This window comes from Pelodiscus sinensis, chromosome 25 (assembly GCF_049634645.1).
Source record: "Pelodiscus sinensis isolate JC-2024 chromosome 25, ASM4963464v1, whole genome shotgun sequence".
Classification (NCBI taxonomy): Eukaryota; Metazoa; Chordata; order Testudines; family Trionychidae; genus Pelodiscus; species Pelodiscus sinensis.
Genome location: NC_134735.1, coordinates 6490883 through 6507766, shown reverse-complemented (window position 1 = coordinate 6507766; position 16884 = coordinate 6490883). Strand labels below are relative to the sequence as shown.

General features: G+C 52.2%; 1 protein-coding gene across 1 annotated transcript; it reads right to left on the bottom strand.

The window, feature by feature from the left end:
* Positions 1-446: 446 nt before the first annotated feature.
* LOC102445669 (gap junction beta-5 protein-like) lies at positions 447-7865 on the bottom strand. The gene is made up of 2 exons (XM_006125967.4): positions 7729-7865; positions 447-2440 (listed from the first exon to the last, which is right to left on the bottom strand). Exon 2 carries the CDS (start codon positions 2413-2415, stop codon positions 1579-1581), a length of 837 nt encoding a protein of 278 aa, XP_006126029.2. The 5' UTR covers positions 2416-2440; positions 7729-7865; the 3' UTR covers positions 447-1578.
* Between the last annotated feature and the right edge of the window lie 9019 nt (positions 7866-16884).

Sequence of the window (16884 nt, the reverse complement as noted above, 5' to 3'; positions counted from 1 at the left end):
ACTTCCTGTCAAGGGAGGTGGTGGATTCTCCACTCCTTGATGTCTTTAAAACCAAGACTAGATGCCTTTCTAGCTCAAAAGTTAGGGGCTTGATGCCGGAAGGCCTGGGGGGACTTCTCTGACCTGTTTTCAGCGGGGATGATCATAATAGCCTTAAAAACCAGTATTTCTAGATTTTTTTCTTTCCCTTTGGCCGCCCTTTACCCCCTTCCCCACAGTCAGCAAAACTCTAATTCCCTCAGGCTACGCCCACACTACGAGTTTTCTTGGCAAAAAATATGCTAACGAGGGACTCATTTGCACGAGCCGCAATCTCATTTGCATATTTTCTGCTGATCCGTTTTTGCGCTAGGGGTTTTTGCGCAAAAACAGGCAGTGTGGACATTTTCTTTTTGGGCAAAACCCCCTTTCTCCGAAAGATCCTTATGCCCCAAAAAAGGAGATTTACGGATCTTGTGGACAAAGGAGATTTTGTGCAAAAAGAAAACATCCACACTGCTTGTTTTTGCACAAAAACCCCTAGCACAAAAACAGATCGTCAGAAAATATGCAAATGAGACAGTGAGTCATGCAAATGAGTCCCTCATTAGCATATTTTTTGCCGAGAAAACTCGTCGCGTAGACGTAGCCTGAGGGTGAATGGATTCCCCCGTCGCCAGCATTAGCCATGTTCAGTTGCCATGACTTGGATCTCTGGCAGGATGGACCGGTCATTTCCCACAGACAGGAAAACGCAGCATTATCTTCACTGGGAAGTATCCTGTTCTTTCCGGTGTTTTCTGCTACCCGCAGTTGGTCCCTCGGGGTTAAGCAAAGCTGAAGGAACTGCTCAGGAAAGGAGGCATTTTGGAGACCTCACGTCCCTCTCTCCAGCAGGCATGGAGAGAAAATATCTGCTTGACCTAGACCTTCCAAGCCAAGGGGCGTTCACAGCTGTGCCGGGATTCCCCAGCCTCCGTAGGCCACATGGCACCTCCCCTCAGGGACAGACACGAGGGCCTGGCTCTGTTTCCCCAGATGCACGAGGTCTGTTGTCTAAGAAATTCTCAGCTGAGGAGTCTGGCTTGGTCCTTCCGTTGCACTCCTCTCTCAGGCTGGACCTCCGTGCAAGGAAGGAAGCTTTTCCCCTCAGGCAGGACACGCTACTGAAAACACAGGCGGGCACATTCCTGCATGATAACAGGACACAGGAATTGCCAGGCTGGGTCTGAGATCCGGTCCTTCTAGCCCTGTGACCTGTCAATAGGAGCGGCCGGCAGCAGCTGAGGCAAGAACTCATCAAATCTCCTCAGTCTAAATCCTAGTGCTAGGCTCCTTGGTGCTCCCCTTTTGCTTCTCTCCAGCCTGTGACCTGCAGAACTTCCCTTATACCCGAGGGGCCATTCTTATTTCCACCAGACCAAAGCAACACAGGGGGACCACCTGGTGTAGTTAATACCCAGGTGTGTGAGGGGAGCAGCTGCTGACCCCGGAGCTGATCGTGGCTCATGACGTCCAAAGGCACCGCCAACAAGAAGGGCTGGTCTAAAACAAGGGCCGTTCTGTATGGAGATGGCCTCCCTAGGTCTTCCCCTCCGTTTAGGAGAGAACCTCTTCTGCCTTCTGGGAGCCAGTGGGGACCAGAACCGTGGCTGGCTTGTAACGTGCTTCAGGAAGAACTTGCCCTCCTGACTTGAAGTTGTGCTGCTCGTCGACGCACGACGCATGATGCACGATGCTCCTGCACCGCCTGGTCTCCCGCCTGCTCCTCTCGCTCCTGGACAGCAGGGCCTCCCGGCACCTTTTCCCCACCAGGTAGGAGGCCTCCACTAGGTTGAGCAGGATGCAGATGCAGGCCGTGATCACCATGAAGAGGGTGAAGATGTTTTTCTCCGTGGGCCGGGAGATGAAGCAGTCCACGATGTTGGGGCATGGGGGGATCTCACACTTCACCACGACGGGAAGGGTGTAGTTCTTGTACAGCCTGTAGAAGATGTAGAGGAACACCACGTCCACGGTGGCCTTCACGAGGAGGCTGAGCAGGTAGGTCCACCATAGCCCTCCGCGCTTCTTGCCGGGGTTGGGGTACAGCCGGCGGCAATGCTCCTCCTTTGCCTCCTGGTTTTTCTGCTCCTTGCTTTCCCGGTAGGCCACATGCATGACCACCAGCAGGGAGGGGCAGGTGACCAGGATGAGCTGCAGGGCCCAGAGGCGGATGTGGGAGACGGGGAAAAAGTGGTCGAAGCAGACGTTGGAGCAGCCCGGCTGGAGCGTGTTGCAGTCAAAGTCCTTGTGGTCATCACTCCACACCCGCTCCGCTGCCACCACATAGACCAGCACCCGGAAGATGAAAACCAAGGAGAGCCAGATGCGCCCGAAGGCCGTGGAGTACTTGTTCACCCCGCTCAGGATCCCTTCAAATACACCCCAGTTCATGGTGCTCGGCTCCCGGGAACTGGATCTGCAAGGGGAAGAAACACACATAAATGAATCAATATTCCAGGCTCCCAGCATAGGGCCCTTCCAGAGGCAGGAGCAGAACCCTTATGGTCATAGACAAAGTGTCCTGCAGAGCCGTAACAAGGCAGGGGAGGTGCAGTACCTTTAGGGGTGCAAAATTAAAAATTAGAGAGTTAAAATATTATTTCATTTACATCTTAACTATCATCTATTTGCAATCTCAATGCATGTGCAATTAACAACATGTGCAATGAATACAAAAAATTACGAATTTTATCATTTCTTTGGGACGGGAGGAGAGGGCAGTTCAGTCGCTTGCCCCAGGTGCAGAAAACCTTAGTTTTGGCTCTGGTATCCTGTGACATGCTGGACACAGCCGTGGCCTGGACTGCGGTTCTGAGAGTGTCTGGGGTCAGGAAAATCTGGGTGGGCTTGTATCACCCTCACCCAGCCCTGCGAGCATTTTATTTTTTAACACCTAGCTTGACTCTCGCCCTACGCATACTTGTGCAGCCTTTAAGTTCTCCGATCTCTCTCCTGCCATCCATCTCCACCCTCTGACAAACAGAGGCTGGGGACACCATTCCTTACTCATCCTGGCTAACAGCCATTTATGGATTTAACCTCCATGAATTTATCTAGTTCTCTTTTAAACCCTGTTATAGTCCTAGCCTCCTGAGGCAAGGAGTTCCACAGATTGACTATGCGCTGTGTGAAGAAGAACGTCCTTTTATTTGTTTTAAACCTGCTACCCATTAATTTCATTTGGTGGCCCTTAGTTCTTATAGTATGGGAACAAGTAAATAACTTTTCCTTATTCACTTTCTCCACACCACTCATGATTTTATAGACCTCTATCCTATCCCCCCTTAGTCTCCGCTTTTCCAAGCTGAAAAGTCCCGGTCTCTTTAATCTCTCCCCATATGGGAGCCGTTCCAAACCCCTCATCATTTTAGTTGCCCTTCTCTGCACCTTTTTTAATGCCAGTGTATCTTTTTTGAGATGAGGAGACCACATCTGTACACAGTATTCCAGAAGTGAGCGTACCATGGATTTATATAAGGGCAATAAGATATTTGCTGTCTTATTTTCTATCCCTTTTTTAATGATTCCTAACATCCTGTTTGCTTTTGACTGCCGCTGCACACACAGCAGAGGGAAGCAATGCATTGAAAGCAGGTCAACGCAGTGGGAACAGTGGCCTACCCCCACCCCGCAAAGTGTAAGCTTGTGAGGGGAGTCGAGGTAGGGTTGCCAGGTGTCCGGTTTTGAACCGGACAGTCCAGTATTTGAGCTGTTTGGGAAACAAATTGAGAAAATAGAAATGATACAATAGAACTGTCCGGTGTTTTCTAAATAAGATACAATGTCGATTGTGATGTCATGTCAAGCGTGTCCGGTATTTTTGCTGAAACCATCTGGCAACCCTAAGTCGAGGCCTCATCAAGCACACAAACTGCAGTGCAGGCATGATGCTCCTTCCTCCCCAAAGAGAGGCTCCGCTCCCGAATGCTGCTTCCTAAAAGGCAAAGGCAGGGCCAGCGAGGAAAGGAAGTCCATTCCCCCACGGGCCCCAAGGAGTCGGGGTGGGAAATGTTGATTCGGCCCTCATTAGTCTGAGAAACGAGACGCCCGGACTCGTGCCAGAGTGACCCTGCACTCGCTTTCCTGCCGGGATGGACGGGTTCCAGCGGCTGCCTGCAACCTGCCAGATTCTGCAGAGGAAAACGATGCTGGGTCTGAGGGCAGGTGGGTGGAGGAGGGGGAAGTGGGTAGGATGGTGAGATGGCAGGATGAGGAGCAATGGTCTCAAGTTGCAGTGGGGGAGGTCTAGGCTGGATATTAGAAAATACTGTTTCCCTAGGAGGATCGGAAGCATTGAGATGGTTCCCTAGGGAGGGGGTGGAATCTCCATCTCTCGACGTTTTAAAGTCCCGGCTTGTCAAAGCCCTGGCGGGATGACTGAGTTGGGGTTGGTCCTGCTTCAGGCAGGGGGCTGGAGTCACTGACTCCTGAGGTCTCTCCCAGCTCTAGGATTCTCTGAGGGGCTGGAGCTGTCACCGTCCCAGGAGGGATTTCATCTGGGACCATTTCCCACCAGATTCAGCCATGGCAAGTGGGTCAGTGGGGTGGTGACTTGACCTGAAAGGTGATGTCCTGGCAGGGCAAGCTTAGTGAGATCGCCTGGGCCCTTTCTGCTGGAGGAGATTGTAGCTAAAATGTATTTTAGTGTTGGCTTAAGACTATAAGTATAATGATGACAGGAAGTCCTGGATAATGATTTGCTTAGGAGTTGTGTAGGCTTCTGTTTCACCCTGCTCCTCATGACTGGAGAATATCTGTGTTGCAAGGTAAGTTGTAACTCTGTCCTCCTTCGTTTGAAAGGCATCGTGTCCCGGGAAATTGTCTGTGCATTGTTTGGAGTAAGTGCAGGAGGTGTGTGAAAGCCGCCACAATGGTCCAGACGGTCAAAAAGACGTGAGAAATGTGGAGACGCTCCGTGAGCATCCATTGTGCTCGATACTCGAATGAGATCAGCAGAATCAACAAACCTGGGAGCCAGGCCAAGACCCCCAAAAGGTGAGATGGCAAACAAGGGATCGCCAAGGGAAGCCTGACCATAAACAGCAAGGGATGCACTGCGGAAACCCCCCAAAATGAACACATTGAGTATTGCAGCAGTATGCAAAATCCATAGATACAAACGGGATCTCACAAGTATAAAGACAGGATGTTCTTGCCACGGGACGCTGGCTTAGGTCCTGCAAGCCACGCCTCAGAAGAAACTCGAATTGTGATCGACAAACCCCGACTCCTCACTCATGTTCATTCTTACGTGGCCAGTAAGATTGACTTGAGCCATGACAGACTGGTAACTATAAACCATCTGCAGGGTGTGTGTGTGTGTGTGTGTGTGTGTGTGTGTGTGTGTGTGTGTGTGTGTGTGTGTGTGTGTGTGTGTGTGTGTGTGTGTGTGTGTGTGTGTGTAAACCAACACGGCACATTGTCTTTTCCTCTGAAAAAGACCTGTGTGCTTCTTAGAAGCATAACAGGATAAGGAGGGATGGATGCTTGCTGCACCCTTCATCCAAAAAGGCCTCCCACCTTTATTATTTTGTTATTTCGAATTGCCGTTATGCAAGAACCCCACCGGTCTGGACTTTTACCGCACCCAATGCAAACAGATGGTCTGTGCCCCAAAGAGCTTACAATTGAAACCCCGCCCCCATCTCAGGCTAATGGCTGAAGGCCAATGTAGAAGCGTGTAATATCTGTATAGACTGTCACTATGGGTGTGTCTAGACTACAGGGTTTTGTCGACAAAAGTGGACTTTTGTCTACAAAACTATACCTGCGTCTACACTACCACCGAGTTCTGTCGACATAACGTCAACAGAACTCAGCAGTTTTGTTGACGCTGGTAAACCTCATTTTACGAGGCATAACGCCTTCTGTCGACAGAGTTTCTGTCAACAGAAGGTGTTATTGCATGTAAACTGTCCTTTGCGTCTACACTACCATGTCGACAAAGCGGCTTGCTTTGTCGACAGAACTCAATGTAGTGTAGACGCTCTTTGTCGACAGAAGTTTTGTCGACAGTATCTGTCGACAAAACTTCTGTTGACAGAAGCCTGTAGTCTAGACGTACCCTTAGTGACCAGGCTAATGCTGATCCCCTGGTCTGGTCTGAATGCTACGTCGAAATCCCCTTCCGTGTCCCTTTTCCGTGGCCAAACTCTAGCCTCTGTAGCATGGGGCATGGATCACTTGCTGGAGGATTCTCTGCATCTTGGGGTCCTTAAACCATTTGAGGACTTCAATATCTGAGATATAGGTGAGAGGATTATTCTAGGAGAGGGTGGGTGAGATTCTGTGGCCTGCATTGTGCAGGGGGTCAGACTAGATGATCATAATGGTCCCTTCTGATCTTAAAGTCTATGAGTCTTGTGCTGCAAGAAGCGCTGGCCAGAAAGATGAGGCCAAATCTCCAGCTGGCGTAAATGGATGTAGAACCAAAGGGCTGAGCCTGTTCACACCACCTGAGTATTTGGCCCTTTATACTTGAATCACAAGAGGCTCAAACTCCTGTTTTTCTCCAGAAACCATTCCAGGGTGCGAACTCAGGGAGCGCCCCCACACCCATCTCTCTCTCAGGCCAGCCCCTCTTCACCAAGCCATTTGGTGTCGACTTGCCTTGCGTTGCCCAGAAATGGCCTCACAACAGAACTCACAGGACAAGCGAAGGGATGAATCCTGTTGTAAGTCCGCAGCGCTGGTGCTAAGGCCCCCTCCCAGAGCAGGAATCCACGCAGTGCTACAGTAACAAACGCAGCCACGCACCAGATCTCCCACGCTGCCCTCCCTCCACACAGCCCCAGGGCTGGGGCCTGGTGTGTGGGGAGAGGAGGCCCCATTCCACAGACCTGGCAACCCACTGGAGATGGAAGGCAACCGCCCTCGCGTCTGGGCCCAAAAATAAGTTTGAGCGGAAGGAGGTTGATAAATCTGGTCGTTGCATCCCACGCAAGGTGGATGCTTGGCCAGCCTGGAACAACTGGGATAAGGACCAGGAGGGGGAGGAGGAGGAGGAGGGCGGAGCTTGGACATCTAGAGTCACTCTCAAAACAGGCACAAATCAAGAACCAGGATTCGGAACAGCTGCAGTGGGTGAGAGAGGGAGCAGAAATGGACTGCTGGCTAGACCTGCTGGTCAGACCACCAGACACTTAGTCCTGGCTTTGACCCAGAATCACTGTGCCTCTTGGACAAGTCACCTGACCTCTGTGCCTCAGTTTCCCCATCTGTAACTAAGGATGGCATTCCTCCTCCTAGTGCAAAATTCTAGGAGAGCAGCACATCCAGTGCTCCATGAAAGCAAACTATTCATTAGACAGGTGCACACGGACACCCCCCCACACACCCCCACGGGCAGCCGCAGCATGTAACGCACCATGCACGGCACTCGAGCTCACGCGTCCAGGACACAAGGGGCTGATTCTTTCCTGACTCATGAATCTGGAGTAACTTTCTCTCCCTCCCTCCTCTAGCTACCTGCCCAGCCAGACACCAGACTTCAGACACCTACAGAACACCCGCTGAAACACTACACTGCTAATGCCTAGGACCAGCCTGAGAGGGTTTGTGTCTCTCCTATGTGTGAGCATAACTCTCAGGCAAACTGTCAGCCAGCGCTCACTCTGTGCCCATGTGTCTGAGACACACACCCTGGATCTAGGACTTTCTGCAGCCCCCACATGTCTCCCTTCCTTCCCAGCCAATGCTCCTTACCAGGTGGGAGGTCCCTTGCCGAGTTCTGCTCTTCCTTAAGGGGCTTCCTTTTTGCAGAGGCAGCCTGCCTGGTTCTCCGCGCACAAGCCACCGTGCAACCCTGCGCTTTCAGAAGCCGGGAGTAGGAATTTTCAGAGGGAGGGCGGGACTAGGAGTTAAGGTGGATTTCCAAGATGCCCATTGGCTGCCAGCTTGCGGCACGGCTGGAAGGAGAGGTCCGACCCAATGGTATGTTTCGGCTGCCCGCCCTGATCCTGCAAACTTTTAAAGTCCGCGCTTCACTTTACGTCTCTGAAAACATCCAGTCAATGGGCAGCATCAGTTAAAAAAGCAAACAGAATGATGGGAAACATTACAAAACCAGGATGGAGAAAAAGCCAGAGAATACCTTATTGCCTCCATATAAATCCATGGGACACCCACATCCTGAATACTGCGTGCAGATGTGGTTGCCTCATCTCAAAAACGATCTCTTGGCATTGGAAAAAGTTCAGAAAAGGTCGACAAAAATGGTGAAGGGTTTGGAACGGCTGCCATATGAAGAGAGATTAGAAAGTCCGGGACTTTTCAGCTTAGAAAAGAGGAGACTAAGGAGGGGGGATGTGATAGAGGTCTATAAAATCCCATCTGGTGTGGCGAAAGTGAATAAGGAAAACAGTTATTTGCTTGTTCCCGTAACATAAGAACTAGGGGTCACCAAATGAAATGAATAGGTAACAGGTTTAAAACAAACAAAAAGAAGCTTTTCTTCACGCAGTGCACAGTTAACCGGTGGAACTCCTTGCCAGAGGATGTTGTGAAGACCAGGACTTTTAACAGGCTTAAAAAAAAAGTAAATAATTTCATGGAGGATAGGTCCATCAATGGCTATTAGCCAGGATGGTAGGAATGGGATCTCTCGCCTCTGTTTCTCCGAGGCTGGGAATGGGTGACGGGAAGGATCACTGGATGATTCCCTGTCCTGTTCATTGCTTCTGGGGGTACCTGACATTGGCCACTGCTGACAGACAGGCCACTGGGCTAGATGGGCCTTTGGTCTGACCCAGTCTGGCCGTTCTTATGTTACGTTTCTCCCCGGAGCAGCCCTGTTGGTGTAAATAGGATTGCTCAGGGCTGATCTTGGCTGGGGCCCTCCAGCCAGCCGTGCGAATAAGGTAGGGCATGGGGCACCAGCCAAAAGGATGCCAGCCCTGGAGAATGGAACATTCTCTCCCATCCCCACAGGGTAGCCTGTGGCACAGGGGGCTCAAACTCCCGGCCCGTGGGCCATCTACGGCCTGGGCAGTTTCACAGTCCGGCCCGGGAGGCCCTGTAGCCCAGGTTGCGGGTGTCCATACCCAGCTCCCAAGCCCCACCCCTTCCCCCAAATCCTCGCCCACAGGCAGGGCCACGGGGTGGCAGCAGGGGCGGCCCCTCCCACTCACTGCTCAAGCTCCTCCTACCAGCTCCTTCACCCCTGCGTGGCAGGGCTTTGGCTCTCTGCCCTGGGCCCTAGAGAGTCTAACGCCAGCTTTGCTTGGTGGACCCCAGAACAGGGCGAGGGGAAGCACTTCAGGCGAGGGTTATTCTCACGTGGCCATTTCCATCCACTTGCAGGTTCCGTTCGGTTGCGATCGTGGCTCCAAGAGCCGGAAGTGCAGCTGAGAAGGAGTCTGGCTCCTGGATCGCTCCAGATCAGGTTAGCTTAACACCTCCTCCATCCGGCTCCTTTCAGACGACGTCGTCAAGCAGGCCAGCAGCTGGCGGAGCATTTTCCTCCCTCGTCACGAGTGGGATGAGGGTTAATGATTTCTCAGGGAATTATTTAACAACCATTTCAGCAAAGTCTGACTCCCCTCGCTGCACCCGGGCATGCGCGTCTTTCCGAGCGCCATGTGCAGAGAAATAGAATTACCCTGGGGAAGCAATGATGGTGGGTGAAAACGCAGCGGGGCAAAGCAAACTCCAGCCCTGCCTCTTTTGCCTCAGGCCCTCCCCTTCCACGACCTTCCCTTCGCTTCCTCCCCATGGAGCCAAGACCAATCTCCACCCCCTGTTACTGCCCCAGCCTTCTTAGGCTATGTGTAGCCAGCACGGCTATTTCAGGAGACCAGAAGTATCCCAAAACAGCAATTCCACGTCTTTAAATGCACCCGTTATTTCTAAATAGATTTCAAAATAATGGGCATGCTATTCCAGCGACCTTGTAACCCTTGTTCCATGAGGGTTCAGGGACTTTTCGGAACAGCATTTTACAATTTTGAAATAAGCCATTTCCAAATAACCTTGACATAAGCGACACAGTTTGTGTAGCGCAAGCTGCATAGCTTATTTCAAGGTAAGGGTGTTGTGCAGATGTACCCTTAAGCTATGTCTACACTGGCGGGTTCTTGCGCAAGTACACGTCCACACTGCCACATGCTTTTGCACAAGAGCATCCATGGCAGTGTGGACGCTCTCTTGCGCAAGAAAGCTCTATTGGCCATTTTAGCCAGAGGGCTTTCTTGTGCGAGAATCCCCTGCCATGCGTCCACACTACCCTCTTGCACAAGAGGGCTTACATTTGTTAGAAAAGAGCGTAGTTCTTGTGCAAGAAGCCTTCTCTTCCCACGCTTTCCTGTAAATCTTCTTGCACAAGAGCAGGCGGGCCGTGTGGATGCTCTGCAGAGGAACGGCTGTTCTTGAGCAAGAACCCGCCAGTGTAGTCATAGCTAGCGGGTCCCCAATCCCAGCAGGTGACGTGGCCCCATCTTTGCCAGATAGCCAGACTGCCTGGGGCAGTCGCCTCATCCTTCCTAGCCAGCCGGAGAGCAGGGCTGCTGTGCTGTGGCCCCAGAGTGGCTAGAGAAGAGTAAAGGCAGTTTTGGGAAGGCAATGCCGTCTCCTGCCTGTATTACCTACCACCCATGAAAGCAACCAAGTGACTGCTGGACTGTGAAGGGAGAAGCCCTGCTAGCCACTAGATGGTGGTATAGCACTAACGTGGAACGATTTGGCCAGGGAAGCTGGCAGCCTGAATTATTTCGTTCTCTTTTTTAATCCTGTTGTCTCTGGGGGAATCATTTTCGGAGTCTTCTGCACCACCTCTCCCCCCCCTTCTGACTCACCAAGGACAGAAGTTTCCCTGAAGTATTTTTAAAACCAAGAGATGCAGCAGGATTGGCAAGTTCCTGTTACACGAGCAGCCAAACTTTGCGTGTAAGCGGCCTGACTGAAGTCACAAGACCTTCAGGCTTTCTCTGCGTCTCTGAGGACGTGGCTAACTGGGCCATTCGCTGCTGCAATGGTATAATCAGGTGCTGCCATTCTTATATAACAGCTGTCACTTCCACAATGCTCCCAGAACCCATACGGAGTTACAAACCATGAGCTTGATTTTCCACAAAAGCGCAGCACCCAAAACTGGGCTGGATTTGACCTCTTTGGAAACTCGGGCCCTCAGTCACAAGGGGAGATGAACACTTCAGCAATTCTGGCCCTAGTTGTGCCTATCTGGCAGCTGAGTTTTTGGATCAGTCTGGCCCCACCTGTGGGTCCTGAGTCTTAGATAATCGGGTGTTGAGTTCTTTGGAAAATCTGATGTGCCTAGGAATTATGCCCCTCATCCCTGAAATGCAGCCACTTCTGGCGTGGAACGCAAGTGGCTGTTTAACAGCTACACACCTGGCAATATCACCCAGGAAGCAAAAACAGACGAATATACACCGGTGAATCACGGAGGAAGGGAGTTGGTTCAGGAACACAAAGTCATTTCGACTTTTGGCCTCAATCCCATTGAACTAGCGAGAGGCCAGATTAGGAGCCTGTTGTTTGAATCCCCTGAGTTTGCTAGTTCGGATAAAAATCCAGTTCATCCCCTTGCAAAATCCAAACTTTGGCTCCATCTCAGATGGGTCTTGAAAGCTGCAGAGGTGAAAGGCCATTGCAAAGCATCCCTGAAGTGTGCTTAGCTCTCTGCCACCTAGTTCCATGCATGTTCCTTGGCAGCTGCGCAGACCCGATGGAGAAAACCGGCAGGTAACAACAACGTCATTTCTTTCCTACAAATATATTAATACTCGTCTGTGGATTTTTTTCAGACATGAAGCCCTGTCATCCAGGAAAGTGCCTTGCTGGCAAAAGGGTCTGATTCTCCATTGGGTGCAAAAGGACTCTCGGTTCAAATGGTGGATAAACCCTTGCAACAGCTGGATTAAAGCTAAGAATTTGAAGGGGTGGTTCTGGGGTAAGCGTCTCAACGCCATCCAGGAAGCCTGGGGCTCATTCCCGCCCTATGCAGCAGTCTTAGGCTACGTCTACACTACAAGTTTTCTTGGCAAAATATGCTAATGAGGGACTCATTTGCATGAGTCGTGATCTCATTTGCATATTTTCTGCCAATCCGTTTTTGCGCTGGGGTTTTTGTGCAAAACCAAGCAGTGTGGATGTTTTCTTTCTGTGCAAACCCCCCTTTTCAGCAAGATCGGTCTACCTCCTTTTTGGGGGCATAAGGATCAGTTGATCACAGTGGTGCCTTCCGGCTTTAGAATCTATGATATGCAAAGGAACTCCAAGTGCTTTTCCTACCACAGGCTGGGGGCTTGTTCTTTCCTTGGGCATTTCAAAAGGAAGTTTGATGGTTCCCTGTAAGCTGGGTGCTTGAGAGAAGAGATTCAAATGCCATCCAGCTGATTAGCAGAGTCCACAGCGAGGTGTTGTTTCAAAGGGTGGTGCACTTTTCACATGCCTCAGTGCACATAAAATTATTCCACACACAGATGGAAACGATGAGAGAGAACAGTGGTGCTGGCCCCACTGCAGAGCCAACCAGTGCAAACCCATTCATGGTGGAAGAGCGCAGGGAGAAGGAAGAAATAACAGTGATCAGGGGTAATTAACCTGCTTGATCATCTCACTAATCAGGTGCGCGGCCCGGGGGAATGCAGGGAGGGCTGGTGCCATTTGAGAAACAGCTGCTGGTTTTCTCTGCAGTGCCATTGGGTTTTTTTTAAAAAAACGTGGCGAAACCTCTAAACAGCTGTAAAGCACAGTACTTTGTTTGCGGGACGGCTCTGAGGAGGAGTTCGGCCCGTGCAAAGCAACAGACCTCATTTTTTCACATGCCCACATTCGCCAGCCAGGAAGCACCCCCAGATCCAAACTCTGATCTGAATCGAATTTCCACCGAGTCCCAGCAGAGGGCTCTCCGATCCAAGTTCCTTCCAGCATCACAAATGGACAGGCAGCTCTGCAATCTAACTGCAGCAGGGAATAACCAGAGCAGTTTGCAGCTCTCTGGGTTTAACTTTCCTCTTTGGGGCTCCCCCTAGCCAGCCCAGAGAGCTAACCTATGCCTTCCCCAGTCTGTGCTGGCGTCACGCTGAGGAGGAAGCGAGCTAAGGGTTCCAGAAGGGACAGGACTGATATCGGGACGGGGCTGATGTGATCCCACTCCCTTAGGTGACTCCAGCAAAACTAAACTGACGGCATCAGTGCCGGGGAACCTGCCCCTCTGTCTCTCCCACAGTGTTTTTATGGCAGAGAATCGCACAGAGCGTTGCAAACTGCCAACAGCCACTGGGTATCGCAGAGAGGGACACGTTGTAGATGTCTAATGCAAGAGCCAGTTTCGCGCCAGCGCCGGTGGACTTCAAAGCAGCCTTGAGGCTGCTGTAACTCACACCAGAGCATTGTAGCCCATCTGCTAGGCAGGGAGAGTACAGCAGTAGGTCCACTGCCCTCCTTTTGCAGAGGGATTTCCAGCTGGGGTGAGCTAGCTGCCTTCTAGCCCCTTTGTCGGCCAGAGTGCAGCAGAGAACCTGACCCGGCTGAGAAGGAATCGCCTCGCTGGTGCAGCCACCTCTGGCTGTGAACACTGATGCTCTCTCTCACCTCAACATAACAAGGTGCCAGAAAGCAGCATTTGGGTGAAGCGGAAAGGGGAATGCAGAGAAATAGGCTGCAGCGATTGTTTGGAGCTGGCCAGGGTGGTTCAGGCGGCGGAAATCTCGTGGGAAGTCAAGTTCTGGACTTGACAGAGACCCTCAGGAGTCTGTACTTTGGTTTTGTGTGATTCAAAACCAGCCCAGTACCGGCAGCTCAGTATTGACTTGGCAGGAGAGCGCCCCCTCTGGAACCTTCAACACCACTGCCCCTTGAACCAGGGGTCCCCATCCAAGCCCTAACCAGGCCGGAGTCTGTCTAGTTTGTGAACTCTAAAGACGCCAGCTCCCAGGGGTACTTCTGTAGGTACAAGCTGCTCCCCTGGTCTCACACTTGCTCGGGACTTCCCCACGGCCAGGAAGAAAGAAATACGCTCTTTCCTTTTACCCGCCTCTTGGTATTGCTGGCAAACAGAAGAAACCTGAGCAGGCAAATGAAACAACGATCTAAGCTGGCAAGCAATGGAAGCAACCCATGTTCTGCCATGGCAGGAGGAACAGGGATCCTCATGGTAACTTTCTTTGCTTCTCCAAGCTCATCAAGGCCTGATATTGTCTTCCTAGCTCGTTAATTTGGCAAGCACTCCCAGCCGAAAGCCAAGAACCTCGATCTGGGAGAGACAGGGCATTGCGGAGCCGGGGGTGGGAAATGAAGGAACAAAAATTCCAGGATTATTTCAAACAACCTGCTCTCGGACACCAGCTCGGACGCCCTCACGCTTCAGCTTTTCTCTCTTCTCCCTCCGTCCTTTTCAGCCCCCATCTTGATGCTGCCTGACAGCTGGTCCAGTGCAAGGTGAGCTGTCAGGGAGGATGGATATATATATATATTTTTTATCAGCACAGGACTCCAGGTGGAATACACCATCCACTGCTCAGCAGATGCGGCTGACAGCAAGGTATGTGGTTGGCATTCCAAGGCAGGTTCCCTGGGGAGAAAAGGGGGCGGATGGTGGCTGTAAATGGGGGGCTGCGATGACCCCTTCTGAGCCTGCCAGCAGCACGCGCGCGCGCGCACACACACACACACACTCGCACACGGCTGCATCGAAGACGGGCCCAAGCAGGTGACCACGCTGCTTTGCTTCATGCCGCTGTTTGAAATTGTCACCGGTGAACCCAGCGTGGAGATCGGCCCTGGGCCGCCTGTCACGTACTCTCCGGAGAAGGTATGTGTGACAGCTGTCTACCCAGGAGCTGCTCTGCCATCATTTCCCCTCTGAGCCACAGGCAGGATTGAAAACCAACCAGCAAATGTGGTAGCAGACGGTTCTGGGTGTGCTCGGCCGACGACAGCTCCGTGTCCACTCTATGATCAGTGTTGCACTAGACTTGCTGCACACGGACGCGCACCTGCCCCTCATCTTCACTGTGCACATCACTGGCAGGATCGAACCGTGAGAGCGGCACCATCTGTGGTTAAAGGTCTGTCCTTGGGTAGCGGCCTTCTATTACTGGATAGCGCATGAATGAACTGCGCTGTTGCTGCTGATCCCAGCTGGATCGGGACTTGTTCATTCTAAGAGGTCATACTTCTATTTACCCCCATCCATCCATCCATCCCCAAACACACCCATTTCTCCATCCCTCCACCCCCCCACATATACCTATGTCCCTCATCCCTAGCATTCTAGTGTATTGCAGCCTCTTTAAAACACAAGCTCTGTAATGTATCCATCATGTAGCACAGCAATGGGCCACTTAGGCTGCATGAGGGGCCCTCCTTCATCTCCATGGGCCGGCTGGTCTTCCAGGATAGGGTAGCTGCGCTCACTGTGCTTGCCTACCTAGAACGTGCTGGCGGAACCGTAGCAGCGCTGTGATAGGCTGCAGAGGCAGCGCACGGCTCTCACAATCAGTGCTGTGCGCAATCAGCACGCCCCTCCCTTCACGTGCCCTGGCTTTATGGGCGTGTTGCTTTAGTAATGCCGATAGGGGGAAAACTTGGTGGCCAGAAAACTTGGTGGCCAGTTACTCTATGCTGAACGTGTGCACAGAAAAACAATTTTCCACCCTGTACGCTTCCTACGCAGAGCCGTGTCGCTGCGTGTCGGGTGGCAGGAGGTTGCTGGGGTGGTGGCCGGGACCGGAGGAGCTATGAGCCATGAAGTGGGAGGCCGAGGAGACACGAGCCACGAGGCTGCTGCGTGGCTGGGGCCGGAGGAGCCACGAGGGAGCCTGGGCGGGAGAGCGGCAAAGCAGGTACCAGGGCCGTATCAGAGGGGCCAAGGACAGCGGGGACCTTGCCCAGAAGCCGGCCGGATGCATGTGTGGCTGTGTGTGGTCCTGATGGGGGCACAGTGTGTGTGGGGGCAGAGCCAGCAAGCTGGGTGGTTTTCAGGGTGGGTGGGTGCAGGCTCATGCACCTTGTTAATGATCCATTGGTTTAGTATTTTTTCGTACATCACAATTTTAAATGATATCTGTGTGTGCGTGAGCACGCGGGGGTGTCATTTGGTTAGTAACTGGTGGGTGCCACAGTGGCACACCTCCAAACCAGCGCACGCAACCTCAATATCGGCGCACAGGACAAAACTCACTCCGCCCGCAGACGGAAAACCTCAGAGGGAACACGGGTCAGAAACCAGCAGAATCGGGCCGCCCTGCATGTGGGCAGCAGTAAGCAAAATGTCTCGTGGGCCACACACGGGACCCCAAAGGGCCACATGTGGCCCATAGCCCACGGGTTCCCACCGCCAGGCCTGCCAACAGAGGGGGCAAAGGGATTGCCCCAGGACCTGGCAATTCAGAAGCCCAGACCTCCTGGCTGTCACCGCTGCTACTTTGAAACCACAGCCCATTTGAATGAGAACATCAGAACGGCCAGACTGGGTCAGACCAAAGGTCCATCTAGCCCAGTGTCCTGTCTTCCAGCAGGTGCCCCAGAGGGAGTGAACAGAACAGGGAATCATCATGTGATCCTGTCACCCATTTCCAGCTTCTGACAGAGACTAGGGACACCATTCCTACCCGTCTTGGCTAATAGCCATTGATGGACTTAATCCCCATGACTATCTAGTTCTTTTTTGAGCCCTGTTGAAGTCCTGGCCTTCGCGACATCCTCCGGCAAGGAGTTCCACAGGTTGCCTGTGTGCTGCATGAAAAAATGCTCTGTGTAGCTCTGAGGGCTGGGGGAGGGATGAGCACATGCGGCAGTCCAGGATGTGCTGAGGGCTCTGCCCCTTCCACCACCAAGGCCCTGCCTCTTCCGGGGATGTGGAGCAGGTCTCCACCATACTTTGCTGCAGGATCCGTG

Bases quoted from the DNA above. Each gene is read 5' to 3' on its own strand.
- LOC102445669 (XM_006125967.4), bottom strand. From the start codon at position 2,415: ATGAACTGGGGTGTATTTGAAGGGATCCTGAGCGGGGTGAACAAGTAC.